Source organism: Ischnura elegans, chromosome 7 (genome assembly GCF_921293095.1).
Source record: "Ischnura elegans chromosome 7, ioIscEleg1.1, whole genome shotgun sequence".
NCBI lineage: Eukaryota > Metazoa > Arthropoda > Insecta > Odonata > Coenagrionidae > Ischnura > Ischnura elegans.
The window spans coordinates 45,824,253-45,839,402 of record NC_060252.1 but is presented as its reverse complement, the minus strand read 5'-3'; the positions used below and the strand labels follow the sequence as shown (position 1 = coordinate 45,839,402).

Sequence of the window (15,150 nt, the reverse complement as noted above, 5' to 3'; positions counted from 1 at the left end):
GTAATGTCTATTTATTTCTTTCATAACCTGATATAATAAATACCGCTGAGTATACGCTCCATATATGGACAAATTAATGTGTGTGATAATTTTGTAACCACTTGGTAATGCCTAAAAGGAGATTACCAACCAAAAATTTCTGAAATATGCGATAATGCAGCGCTGTGATGAATATGAACTTGCCAAATTTTGGCTGTTACCATTACTTTACTGATGATATGCAATAGGTACATAGAACTATGTCATCATTAGCGGAATATCGAATTTTGATGCACGAAACTGTATTTTTACGTCACTTATTCATCATTTATAATGCCGTCAAGTTTAAGTATCCTAATTGATTTCATAAGTACCACATTCAGATCACCTTAGGGATACAGACTTAAAAGTGATGTTGGTGATAAATTTTTGATATCTCATGCATATTAAAATTGATGCTGTTTAAGGAAAACTCAAAGCAAGGATTGTTTAAAATGCAGCATTAGGTTGCATAGAAATGCCTAGAGAAATGGGAGCCTGGGCTCTCGAGGTTTTCTTCAATTAGGAATTGAATTACCTACAGTCTCTTCGTTATGACCGCCATCACTACCATAGCTACGTACACTATCTAATTAAAAATTGCCTCTTGAACTCCATTTTCACCTCATTTTTCTCCTCCTTTCTTGATTTCCTTTTCTTCTTGCTTCAAATTCACCCCTTCTAATATCTCCTCCTGACGCTAGTCCATCTTTTATACATATCCTCCAGCTTCTCTTCCAGCCCCTTTCATTTCTTCTACAGCTATGAAAGGGTGATTTGATGAACTGCAGTGTATGTATTTTCTAGGAATAGATGCCAAAAGGTATATATATTCCCCTGATAGACATTAATCAGGGTTCATGCATTGAAAGTCTGTTTGTAGACATAAATAGGGACCGATTCCTAAAGCAAGTTCTTAAAATATGGTAGGGTTGGCACTTTTCCCATAGGGATCCTAATGGTTAACATTATTCTAATGCTTAGGTACATCATTTATTTGGAGAACTGAACTAATGACCTCTTCAAATCAGTGTGCAGAGTAAAAAGGCAGAATGCAGTGGAGGTGCCACAAAGCTATTTAAATTTTTATTATCTATTTCTCCCCAAAGGCTGGTCTTTAAGGCCTTTACAAACAACAATGGATGATTAACTAGAGCAAATCTTCAATTCTACAAGGAAATTCTCATATTTTCTTAATATTTTACAATTATAACAATATTTGTGAGCTTGGTATCTTAGTAAATGTTGACCTTGCATTTAAAGAAGTACCGTATATGATATTGCTATGAAATTAAAGTAGAGTGACTAAGCTTATCCTTTGTATAAGTTTGAATCTACCTTGAGAGATTGATGTGGAATATTTCTTCCAAACAAAAATTCACTGACTCGTCAACTGTTTAATATGACCCTTTTTCAGTAATTTCAGAATATGTGAAGCATTGGTAATCAGACTTCCTTCACAGCAAATGATGTTTTGGGCTTCAATGTTGGTTTCAAAAAATCTGTCCAGTGAGCAATAAATTAAGTTTGTGCATTTGGAATTATATTTGGAGTATCACAGATACAGAGGCTAAATAAATATCTATATCCCAGGAAAGATTAGTATTTCCACTGAGAACATGAGAAGCATGTGCAATGTAGGCTATATGCTTTGCTTCAAATGGGGGAGAATGAACACTGATAATTTATTAAGCCATAGGAAAATTAGAAAATCTTTGGAATTGGAGCAAATGAATTTTCATTTGCTCCAATACCAATACCTTCAAATTCAATAAAATTCAATTGAAAATGAGCCGGGACATATCCTGGTGCGCCCTCCATGTGCCCCCCAGTAGTTCACCCCGTGCATAGTGCTGGTGCCCTCTGGCCATGGCCATCCACTACCCTTTTACTTGTTCTTAAATGTGAAAATCACTATTTGAGAAGTTTTTACACTGGAGAGTATTTTGAGGGCTCTATTAGTAATATCGTTATCCATATTCTTTTTGACAAGTAGTATAAATACCATCTCTATCTAAAATTTTTGCATCATGAAAAAGTAATGCCCTAGGGCATTACTTTTTGCGACTGATGGTAGCTACCATCAGTCGCGATGCATTATGGAAGCAAAACCACTTAAGTGAACGCAACAAACAAAATGATATGTCACAGGGCATTGTGCAGAGTTCTTCGTCTTTGTCTCCATTATCTTCCTACTTATTTCTTGGTCTTCCTCAGGGTCCTTTCTTTCAATTTTTAGTTCGATAAGGTTGATGAATGAAACAGTTAGAAAAAGTGAGTTTTGCGGGCTAAGGGGGAGTATGTCAAAGATGTTCTCCGAAGGAGCATTGAACTTGGTTCCTCCGCTAGATAATATCGATAGTTGACTTTTATTTTTATACTGCATGTAATTTTCCATTTCAACTAATGAAAAAATTATTTGAAAAAATCACTTTTTTATCTTTTTCTGAGTTACTTACTTGAAATAATGAAAAAATCACTTTCGTATATTTTTCTGAGTTATTTTTTATTCATAATCCTTCTTTTTGAACGATCATTATTTGATAATCACGACAAAAACTCGTATCTATACTTTGCTCAAGGGAGTGCGCCAATATAATGAATCCTTTTGGACAGCCATATGACTTGTGTTTATTTTTTCAAAATTTTCAAAACGAAAATTAAGCAGTTCCAGCCCTCTTGATGCAGTTAAACCCGAGATAAAAATAGAGAAAATGTTTGCCATGCCTTAATTCGAAAAACGTTTGAACTGGAACTGGTTTGAAGAGAGCCTGTTTCGGTATCGTCGGTATTCATTTGTTACAACTTGCGTGCTTATGTTTATCACCGCAGCCAACCGACGGCGCTGTATTGGTAATTGCGGGATTGCGGCGTGAGTGATCGTGCATGTGATTGTGGATATTCGAATCGAGAAACTTCTTGTCAAATAGGTGTGCATTTTTGGTGCAATAAAGTGAGTATGTTGGAAAATTAATTCATTTCATGGTAAAATAAGTTTATATTTATGGGAAAAACAGCTGTCTTTATATCATAAGACGAAGAGCGTGCTGTTGTCACTTGTGATCAGACTCTTGGGCAGCCCGGCCAACGTTGCTCTTAAGTTCAATTACTATCCGTGGTGTGATTTATCCATTTTCGAAAGCGAGTCTTTCCTGTATAAGTTTCTTAAATGGATTTTTATGTTGTTATTCTTGTCTCATTGATTTTAATCTGACGTTCTAAGTGGGGATAGGTCTTGACCTTGTATTATTTACCGGCTCGATTCGTTTCAGTAGCGAGGATGGAGGATTTACCTTTCAATGAAGATCAGCTGGATCAGCTCAAAGCGTTTACTGCATGGTGTAAAATGCAGCCACAGACTCTTCATCATCCTCAATTATCCTTCTTCAAAGACTTCGTAGAGCATTTTGGTGGTAAAATTCCTGCGAAAACCGAGCCAAAGTCAGAAAAACCCAAAGAACAACCAAAAGAAGAACCTAAACCTGAGCCAGAAGAGAAATTGCCCCAGGATGTGTCGGATAGCGAAGAAAGTGTGGTGGAATTAGATAATGAAGGTGTCATTGGTGAGTGTGTTCATTCTCTTACAACTACTGCATTTTATGTGCCTAAGTATGGCGATGAAGCTTCATTTATCTCATTTTTACTTTTGAACTCTAAACTGCATTTGTATACCCTCACATGTATTGTCATGCCTAATTTTCTTTGCTAACTACTTTACACCCTTCAAATCACACTCATTAAAATTAATTTATGCAATTATGTTTGTTGCTACATCCATATTTGTTCAAAAACATTCCCGCAGTGAATTCTGCCTTCTGCTATATTTCCCTGCATACGATCTGCTCACATCCTGTTCTTTGATCATCCTGTTCTCTTAAGACCTATCATTCCCCGAAATGCTTCTTGTTATTTTTTATGGTTTTTCTCTTAGTCCGTCTCATTACTCTATGAATAACAAAAATTATGAACCGTAGTAATCATTTTGTTTAAACGTTCGGTGCTAAGCAATTGTTTTAGTAGCTTTGCTAGGTTAATCACTTGGTGCATGCCGTTTGGCGTCTTTTCTCTTTTAAATGATTAGCTATTTCTAGGTATAAATAAATCTCTTTAAATTACTTTGGTTTATGGCAGTATTTAATGTTCTCTGTTCAGTTTTCCTTGCCTCGCCTGAGGTAGGGCTGTATCCAGATTTGGGGCTGTCCCTTTCTTGGAGTTGTATTGATGAAATACAAGTGAATGAGTTAACCGGCAGCTGTTTCTGTCCTTTCATGCTTTATTTGTTATCACTTAACCTTATGACCTATTTAACATATTACCTGAATCTGCTTTAGGCGGTTGTTTAAGAAAGGAAATTGTGTTTAGGAATTATATACAAGTATCATCGGCTTAATATTTTTTATCTATGATCCTTTGATCAATGGTATTCATGGTTATTATGGACATTTTATTAATTAAAATGTGTGTTTTCTGCTATTACAATCCACTTTTTTTCCCTTAACAAGCATCACAAAATCTTCAGATTATCCATGTTTCCCTCTTTTTTGTGTTTTTAATTTAGAAGTTAAGTTGGGTTTGAAGAAGAAGATTGAAGGAATGCTTAATTTTGAGTACTTTAATTTGTGGTGGCTTTATAATACCAAGAAGTTTTCTAAACTCATCTATTAAGGGGGAATTATGGTCTAGTAAACCTATATGGCCTGAGAAAAAAGTTCATGGGAATGTGAGTTAATGGCTTCTTAGTCAAAAGGCAAAAACAAATAATAATTGTTAACTCTTCTTAGTTTTTGCTTCATTTCCTCATGTATGAGACATGGGTTTATGAAAACAATTTGCACATAAGTCATTATCCACCATGTTGTACATTTTGACTCGTTTTTCCTTTGCAATTCATAATAATAGACAAATTGTGTAATTTATTACTTTTTAGAACCTGATTTAGATGATCCTCAGCCAATGGGTGGTGATTTTGAAAAGGAGGTGTCAGAGGAAGATATGGCTCAGTCAGATGAAAAGAAACGAGAAGCTATTTCTCAGTTCTCAGAGGGTAATTTGGAGGAAGCTGTTAAACTTTACACTGAAGCTATCATGCTAAATCCAGGTTAGTAGATTAATTTTTGATACAAGCTTGCTTTTAATTTAGTTTGTTGAGTAATTTTAATATGATAATTTTTGGGTTTCAGCCTCTGCTATTCTCTATGCCAAGAGAGGTCAGTGCTATCTCAGGCTGAAGAAAGCAAATGCTTGCATGAGAGACTGTACGAGAGCAATTGAAATCAATCCAGATAGTGCTCCAGCTTACAAGTTTAGAGGAAGGGCACATAGGTGAGTGGTTTAACTGTAGTCTTAGGATTGCCAATTTATGCTTATTGCAAAATTATTTTTCAGAATATATATTTATAATTTTTTAAAGTTTTTCCTCAATAGACATTAATGTGATAGTGGTGAAAGGTTACTAACTGATTGAAATTATATGAAATTTTGTCCCAGCGTAACATCTCATGAAATTTGCCAGTCATTCGGTTAGGATGGTTTGATAGGTTCAGCATCTGAATATGGGCATACATAGAATGCTGCAGAATTGATATTCTGTTAATCTTAACAGATGGTTGAGTACTAAATTAATGAATTTATTGACTAGTCATTAGCTCTTGTCGGCATCATCAAGACTTTTGCACACCAAAATTTATGGCAATGTTTTAAACTTATCATTCCTTGCTCTTCTTCTAATCTCAAATACTAGATGGGAATTATTTTTCAAGGGTGATAACGGTATTGTTAAAATTGGTGCTTTTTCTATTTTGATGAACAGGATTTTGTGATTTTTGAATTTCTGGTTCAGTATTATGATTGATTACCATGGTGCCCTTCTGAACATAACCCTGAAAACATTCATTGATATCAGTATCCTATCCTTTATGTACCAAGCAACACCTCATCCACCACCACCTTCAAAGTCTGTTGATCCCTAAGTATCTCTAAAGTTGGGTTCTGCCATTTCCGAGATTATCTTTGTTTGACCAAGAATGAGAAGAGGTCATTACACATATATTTTCTTCTTTCATCTTTTGCTCTTGAAATGTTACTTTGTTTTCCCTGAGGTTGACCATTGTTACTTATTAAACCTCTTCATTCCACTCTTCATGTTTTTTACGTAGCCAAGAGCCGGTAAAAATTGGCAATTGATTGTGATTAAGTGACTAAAATTATAATGGGCATCCACATGAGCTGCTGTTGGAAAAAATTCCCTTGGACCTGGGATTGAACCACAGACCTACAAGCCAACTCACATGCCGCTATCTAGGTTCCTTCATTCCCGTGGTTATACAGTGTGGTTCATGAAATCATTAAAATCAAGGAATCTTAACCCCTTCGAGACAGCAGTCTTTTCTTCTTAGCATGACCGCTATGCTGAGCCCCAAGAGACTCTTCTTTCTCGTGGTACGGAGCATTTTTGGAGGACATTCGTTAAGAAGGGTCTCGCGGATAATCACACGCTCTCAGCTCGAACCTTTTCCGACCCCTCCCAGCGGGGACTCCGCATTATCTCAGACTCTGAGAGTAGTTGTGCTCCCTCCTTTCTGGGTTTACAACCCTATCTGCAGCATTGGTTTGCGGTCAACTTATGGATTGCTTATATGTATTTGGCACATGGATAATAGGATGGTTTCCTACTATTTTTTTATTGCCTAAATCGAAAGATTATTACTCGTGGAGTATGTATTTCACGCTTTTAGATTTTTAAATGACGATATCTGTTTTTCGCTATTATATGAAAAGTGAAAATTTTCAAGTGCACGAAAACGGGACGGCTAAGTATGAAGTCTGGGAAAACTCCGTCTTACGTCGTTCTGGTTCCCGTTGCCGCAAGTGAGGTGGCCTTGGGGCGAGGCTTTGAGCGCTGATATGATGCAGGATGCTAGCAGGTAGCAGAGTACCCTGTTAGCTGGTAGCGCTTGGCTTAAATAAGGATTATTAATACCTAATCAAATGAAGAAAACTTTCCGCCCTTTGCCAGTTTTAATAGGTGATTATTAAGGCATGTTTCCCTGAGCTCTGTGCCTCATGCATGCATTGGTCATCTCAGACGATGTAAAACTCCTATCTACTCATATAGAAACTAGGTCCCTGTGAAAAATGTCAGTCATGTCGCCCTAAGTATATTCAGCAACCTCAGCACAGGGCAATAATGGCTGGATGCAAGCAACATCGTCCTTGACAACATCGCTAATGTATACCTAGAATTGTATTTCGATACATGTATCCAGCTTATATTTCTTTGTTCATGTCACTGTTGTCCGGTTAATTGCATTGTATTTGCAAGAATTGCTATAACAGTAAATTTAGGTGCCTACTTTGTTCTCTAACCTAACTCTTCCAATCAAATTCTAATTCTATATGTTTTTGTATGTTTTGTGATGCCAAAGCTGCCTTAGATGCTATGATCTGTGTTTATCAGTCGAATCTCAAACAAATACATTGATGCTTAAAAGAAGATGAAGTATTTTATACGATCTGTGCATAATGAAAGTAAGAATATACTTGTGGGGATTAAAATTGCCACACTCCTTTTCCTACCACTTTCCTAACGAGCTAGGATGGAAGATGACCTAATAATACTACTAGTTAGGTTAAGCTACGAGACTTTGAGAATTACTTCTCAATCATTCCTTGACGTAGTGGGCTCTATCGTAGCATTATGATTTAAGATCATTAGAGGTGTTGCATGCTGAAAGGTAAGGTCACCTTGTTTGGTAAATAATACCATGAAACTCGATATTTTTGCAAAGTACGCTGCCTAAGAGGATATTTCTCTGATCCAAGGCTTTATTCTGTAGATAAAACTTACAAATAAGGAACGTATAAGACATATGATGATTACCGTATAAACACATGTAAGAGATATTGCCCTATTTTAGCCATCAGAGATAAAGGAAAAACATTTTTGCAGCATTTTTTAAAATCCTATTGTGTAGTGCTGCAGATGTATGCCTGGACTTTCGACAGTTATCAAAATTTCCACTTTCAATGCTACAAATTTAGGTGACTTTTTTCAGCTAAATTTGCACGATATGTATGGCACTTGGAGATGAGTAGGTATTCACTTGTAGTCTTAACCTTATGATGCTTACTAGGGATGGTCTGATAGGATACCTCGGACCCAAATATCCATGGATAATGCCCTTCACCTTATATTTCAGATCCAAATTCATCAAAGAAATTGAATCTAAATCTAAAATTTTTAATCAATTCTTTCCTGAATGCACCATCCCATAAGAGGGAGTAGAAAGAGTTCCGATCCTCTCTCCGCATATGCTGTTGCACTGCGATTCTTGTCCTACTCATGAACAATTTTGTTTAAAAGCTGTAATGGGATTATTGCAATAGAATTTCAGCCGTGGAAAATTTTAAGGCAAAACACGACCAGCACATAGCATGAATTATCCCAAGAGATTGAACAGCAATCAGAGGAATCTCAGCACCGCAAGATAATAACCATGATGAAGATTTCACAAAACCACCCATTGGACCTCCATCAGCCCATTCTTTCTCAGGTTTTTTCCTTTCTGAGACCTCACACACCGTAAATCATTATCTGCGAAGGAAAATATAAAGTTACATGAGAACAATGGAAACATGTTTCATCCTTACTCCATCTCGCTGACTGACGTTTTTCGATCTCTCGGATTCAATTCTCCACGTTTCTGGAGTCCAAATGCTAGGTGAGTCACCCACTGAGCCCGAAGATATCTCGGTAGATTTCAGCAATTGTATGATGTGCTCAAGGTTCAAAAAAGAATAAGACCTAACACGATGCATATCTGACAGCATTTAAATATTTTAAGCTCTAATTGATTGATTGACATAAAGCTTTAAAGTTTCAACAAAACATTTACTTTAAACATTCAACATAGTCCAAACAGCACAATTTTGGAAAAAACAAGTGTAGAATGAGCACATTCAAACAAGACGAGGCGGATTAGAAACTTCAGGCAATGCAAAATGTGTATATCACATTGCTGTGCCTTTGCCCCTTTGCCTTGAAGGCAATGACATCACATGCAAGATCGGAGGTGTTCGTCCCTTGCTCCTTCGCTCATAGCCTCAATGCTTGAAAGACGGAGGGAGTGCACTCCTTCCCCTCGACCTCTTCTTCAGCGCTCTTCACTAACAAGCATTTCCGATTTCTTCATCTGCCATTTAGTTCAACAATGTGCACACTCATTTGAAATTTTTAGCTAATTGGAAATCACTCAGCATGATGTTGACTATTAACCAGGTATTGTCCTTCAAAACTACTCATTTCTCTACGTTTGATATGCGATTACTATTTGCAGTATAAATTCCTCAGGATGCCCACTCGTTGCAATAAATTAAGCTCGCCCTCTGGATCGAAAAACCCCAGGCGATCTTTTCCATGTTCACCTCTGAGGTACTGACATGATGACACGATGCTTACAAGTAAGAAATGCAAACAGGAGCATTCTAAAAATATGTCACTTAGTAAGAAACTCCCCTGCCTGCCGCTTGTTTTTGACCTAGGGTTTCAGATGACTGATTCTCTCTGAAAACCAAGGCCACTCAGTCCCCCTTGGACTTAATACAGAAGACTCGTTATTACGAAGTTCACGGGACCGAAAAACCCGAGGTTCGTAATGATGAAGTTCGTATGAACGTTTCTCTAAGGAATTGTCGGAAAAAACCGTATGTGATATATGTGATTAAATTATGCAGAAATATACATAAACAGGAAAATTCGTTTCAGTTTCGGCATGCGGCATGACGTAATCGGGGGTTGATATCTTCCCGAGTACAGTAAGTTCGATTTACGAACTAGATGCATTCCAAGACCTTGTTCTTAAGTTGATAAACCTACAGTCCGGCCACCGAGAGTCGTCCGATGGCAGGCAGAATGGTCTAGGTCGGGATAGCGTTGCCAGGTAAGAAAGTGAAATGCTTACAAAGGGCTCCGTGAAGAAAGGAGATGGAAAGGACGACGAGCGTGAAGGACCCAGTGGAAGGATCACTTGTTTTGGGGATTCGAAGAAAGGGCATGTTTTTAGTGGATCAGGCTTATTTCGCTGCTCTTTATGCATTTGACAACGTTGTATGACTAGGCGATGGTGTGAGGTGCGTTTGGGGGAAAACGATTGACTGCAAACCATGCTGGCGCAGGGTTATCCGCATCTCCTTTTGTGCCGTCATCGGACAACTCTCGCTGGCCGGACTGTATGCAAGGCATCGAGGAGTACAGTTATCCTGCGGAATGCAACACTTCATAACAATTTTGCGCTAACTCACGATTGTGGGGAACTGATCTAGCTGGGCGTGCAATGCAGCCGGAACCGAAAAAATCGCTCTCCGCGGCAAGGAACAATGGGCGAAACGATGAACAGTTCCTAACTTCACACCGGATTCAATGATGCTATGTTCAGATTATGCCCAGAGTACAATTTCCTCTACCGCACCGCGTAGCAACAGTCAAATCAAAAGGCGCCAAATTCGAAATTTGAAATTTTCTAATGCTTGCATCTCTGAAAGTTCGTAAATCGAATGTACGTAGGAAGAGAACTAACTGTACATCAAATTTATGAGCTGTAATGAGTCTTTCACCATGATTCCCCAGGAATGAAGCTTATTATATGACGTTGCGTGTATGGTGAAGAAAGAACCATAAATGACGCTCTTGGAAGGAATCTATTAAGGAATTATTGAACACACCTACTTTGGAATCCTATCATTGGACCTCAACAGCAATCATGAGTGGAGGCAGAAGCCAGGGCTAGAACTACATATATGCAAGGCATTACATGTCTGTTGTAGGATGTCTGACTATCCCCATGCACATGCTGTGGATATGTTATCATTATGGCATCAGCTGAAGTCTAATATCTGGGATTTACAATAACTTCAAACCTATCTTAGGAAGCACATCTAAGAAGTATTTTTGGCATAGCCCAGAAGAAACTAGGTTTCGTCAAGTAAGTTATGGGAAGAATTTTGGATGAAAAAGTGAAAGAGGGATGCTATGTTGGACTTGTAAGGCTGCACCTTGAATATGCAGCGAGTATATGGGATCCAATGCAGGAAGCAACCGGGGAACCGATACTGCATCCCTCCTATTCCCTCTAGCCGAGCTCACTTGCCATTTCCTCCGATGCCTGGACTTCTTACCAGTTGAATATTTTCTTAATAGAATGCCTCTTGACTAAATTGTGTGGTAACAGATTTTGTGGGTTGTCTTCTAGTGGTTTATGTATTTGAGTACTCTTTTATATTTTTTTACTGACTTATTCGAAGATGGCAGTTTATGTGATCTATCCTATTTTGATAGTTATCAGGTAATACTAATGAGTTTAGAACTGAAATCGTCAGTAGCATTCTAAATCATTTCATTTACTGTTTCTCGGTCTTTTTGCATTTTAATAATGTTGAGATTAGCAAAACTGGCTTTTTTCTTTTCACCTCATGAACATCATTGCGTGAACAACCTTTCTTCTATTTTCTTCAACTTTGCTAACTCTACCTCTTTTGGAACATTTTGTCGAGGTTTACATCGTTAAGTGTCCGAAACATGTGTACCATGATGCAATAAATCCATATTTTTCAAAATGGGTAATTATAATTGCCTGACTACAATGATATTGATTAACTTTATAATAATAACTTAATAACTATACATTAAAGTTGTATTTCGATGCAAATTATCGTATCAATAACTACTCTCTGACCACATTACCTGTTAAAAGGAATTTTTTCAGTGTATTGCAATTGTTAAGTCATCCGAGGCCCAAGAGGTTGAAAGATCAATGGTCTTACCAGTAGTATCACCATCATGTCTTCGCTATCATGTATTTGTGGGAGAGTATTCACTGTGTAATAAAATTATTCTTGAACACTCGCTTCAGAATCAAGAAGTACTGAATCTTCTTCAAAGAAATCTTCAGCTTTATCTTATGTTGACTATATCTTGACTTAAAAATTACGTATGTATTACTTTTAGAGAACATTTGTTGAATATTATTGGGCTTGCTACCTTTCTTCTTCACTCACAGGAAATCTACCAACTGTAAGTCTCATCTCTGAAAGTCTTCTTTCAAGACTTTATGATAGGTGTTCACTATACCTCTTACCTCTCTCAGTAAAGTTTTGTGACCACTGTGCGTCTTAGGAAGAGTTATATGAGATAGAAGCCTGATGCCAGGCATACATACAGGGCAAGCAGAATAAATAAAGGTCTGTTCAATAATAAAGGAAATCAGGGCAGAGGTACCCAAGTCTTTGAGAGAAGACATTTTTTGCCTATATAGTGGTTTCTCTTGAAGCAGAAGAGATTGATTATGAGGGGTTATATTCTCTCAGGCCAAAAACAAATACTCTCATTCAAAAAGTGTGTAGATGAAATGAAAAAATTATTAATTAAAAATAATTAATAAGTGTGACTCAGAGTACCACACACATCAAACCACATATGGGAGTGACTAAAAATGGCATATGGTGTATGACAAGCCACATGAAAGAAAAAGTTATTTATTTTAATTTAATTTTTCAGTTATGGGCACCGGGCATATTTTGAAATATTTTTGAAAGTTAATTTTTCTTTGTTTTTCTATGCAACTTCCTTAATCTTTAACAGTACTTACCATATTTTAATGGCCTCCAAAGATGTTAATTAACAATCTACGACATATTTTCAACAATCAACCTTGGCGTGCTTACTATTAGAGTGGGCTGATGGTGGGATGTCTTGAAACTATCTATAAGGCTACTGACAATGCTATTGCCACTTAAGAGATGTTATTGGCATTGGTCTGTTAGTTAAGCATGAAGACATTGGATTTTATGTCAGATGAAATGAAATAGCATGTCAACTGCCTTCATGTGAGATTTTGAGTCCTATTTTGTGAGGACATGGTGTGGTTTAGACGCGATACATTTGTATGTTTTAGGTCCTTGTGCCACAAGTTCCTAGTTTGCCAGACTGAGAATTTTGTGATAGTTGTAGGTTTTGCTGAACAGGGTTATTGACTTTGGATGGATGTATGCATTTTGTCTATCTGTGGGTCCCCAAATTCTAATGGTGGAAGTGATACAGTTCATCATGGTGTAAAAGACGTATTGATAGGAAAACATGGGCTAATTTATCATTGGTATTTAGAAAGCATATTTTATGCAAATGGTAAACAGAATTTTATGTATTTTGTGGTTATAGTTGGTGAAATTTTTAGGTGGAATAAATTTAGAGAACCAAGAAAAAAACGTGGAACTATGAGTACAATGGAATTCCTCAGTGCAGAAATCATGGTCAGCACAATTAGCAACAGTGGCCATGAATGAATTATGTGTGTTTTTCAATAATATTGTGTGGCATTCCCCTCCATTGCCATGCTCTATTTCCAAGATAATGAATTTCATATTATTAGCACATTGTCAGATAAATTTAGTGTGGAATAATAAATTTCATTTTGTTCTACTCTCTAATAGGCTTCTTGGACAGTGGGTTGAAGCTGCCAAAGATTTGAGGAAGGCATGCATGCTTGATTTTGATGAGCAAGCCGATGAGTGGCTGAAAGATGTTACTCCTAACGTGAGTATGAAAGTCTAATATAAGCTTCATTAGCTCTGTAGGTTATTGAACGTTAGTATAGGTTTCAGTTTTTATTGCCATTCCATGTACAAAATAATCCATCTGCCCAAGTTATACCAGAAAAAATGTTCTTATCAAACATTTTCAGTGTTCCTAATCCTTGAAAAATTATGTTACAAAATGGTTTGAGGAAGAAGGTATGTAGCCGGTGAATTCTTTTCTTTTTAACCATTATGATGTTTCCATGCAAACCTAGTATATCTTATCTAGTAAGGAATTTCAGAGATGAGAATTATCTCAGGTCATCAAACACAACACAAGATACAAATTTGTATTTACACCTCAGGTCTTTCATTGGTAGAATTTCGTGGTGGTTTTGTGCATGCATAAAGTCTTTGCTATGGGTATCATACCCATCTCTTTGGAGGCCAATCTGTCAGGCTGTGGACCATGTTATATGTCCTCCTGCATTGGCTTGTGGTAAAGAATCCCATGTATCACACTTTCACGTTTGAGCTCTTAACATTTGTGCACTCATTGTGCCATTGATGTTTTCATTTGGTCACTTTTAATCACAACTAAAAGTCCTTTACACTATCACCTAGATGTTGCCACAATCTTGCTCACACATTACACATTGCTGAATTCACTTCCTTCATAGTGAACAATTTAGCTGATGTTCGTAAGTTGATATGTAATCAACTCTCTTTTGCTGCCTTTGCTTGAATAACTGCATCGACTGCCCTCTTGTATTTCCCAACAAGCTCTGGCAGGTCATATGCAATGGAAATGTCTAATTTGTTGATAGGACAACCCTTGAAGTAGGTGCAGGTGGACGAAAGCAGTTGGAACTCGTACAAGGGATTTAGCTTGAAGAAGTCTCTGTAGACTTCAGGATCAGGCAGATCGTATCGTGAGATATTTGTCAATGTGCTGAGTCCTTCATAAATGTGGTAGTTTTGTGGATGCTCGATGATATCATCACTCACTTTCTTCTTATTTCCAAATATTGATTTGTGGTTGTAGTATGTTGTCAAGTAGCAGTCAACCATCTTGGCGTGATTTCTCACTCTCACCTGTAGGGATAAAGCATAGTTTTATTTTCTGTAGAAAGAATATTCATATCATAGCAGCTCCTTTTGAGCTTACATAATTGGTTTGGCTGGAAATCATTAACCTATGTATTTAGAACTAAACGTGACCCAAAAGACAGCTTTATAGGAGTTATGCTATTAAAATGAAACAGTTGTAAACTCAATACTTTTTCATTGCTGTCTGACCTCGGTTTCGACAGATCTGTGCCATTCTCTCAGTCAAGGGTAGTTTCTAGGTCTATAAAATGACACTGAGCTGCAGAAACCCAGGTTGGTTAACATTTAGATGAGTGTGGAGTTTACAATGCTGTTAAATTATGAAGATTTACAATCTCCACAAATTATCATCTGAGAAGATTTCGTGTATGTATGCCCTTACTTTAATTTTATGTTAATGTGTATTGATTTTTTTCCTTAATAAGTTCTGTGCATGGCAATTACACATGTGCCAAT

The 15,150-nt window shown here is 37.1% G+C and overlaps 2 protein-coding genes across 3 annotated transcripts in view; one reads left to right on the top strand and one right to left on the bottom strand.

Moving 5' to 3' along the window:
• Positions 1-2,848: 2,848 nt before the first annotated feature.
• LOC124162985 (putative protein FAM10A4) overlaps positions 2,849-15,150 on the top strand; it is an 86,860-nt gene continuing 74,558 nt past the window's right edge. The window contains exons 1-5 of one of the 2 annotated variants that reach the window (XM_046539767.1): positions 2,849-2,971; positions 3,291-3,581; positions 4,946-5,116; positions 5,199-5,340; positions 13,501-13,603. In XM_046539767.1, coding sequence (XP_046395723.1) covers positions 3,299-3,581; positions 4,946-5,116; positions 5,199-5,340; positions 13,501-13,603 — 699 coding nt within the window. In that variant the 5' untranslated portion in view covers positions 2,849-2,971; positions 3,291-3,298. The remainder of the gene's footprint in view (positions 2,972-3,290; positions 3,582-4,945; positions 5,117-5,198; positions 5,341-13,500; positions 13,604-15,150) is intronic. The other variant, XM_046539768.1, reaches the window with a different exon arrangement.
• The window catches only part of LOC124162984 (translation initiation factor IF-2), a 37,961-nt gene continuing 36,472 nt past the window's right edge, over positions 13,662-15,150 (bottom strand). Inside the window, exon 11 of the mRNA XM_046539766.1 lies at positions 13,662-14,679. Coding sequence (XP_046395722.1) covers positions 14,302-14,679 — 378 coding nt within the window. The 3' untranslated portion in view covers positions 13,662-14,301. The remainder of the gene's footprint in view (positions 14,680-15,150) is intronic.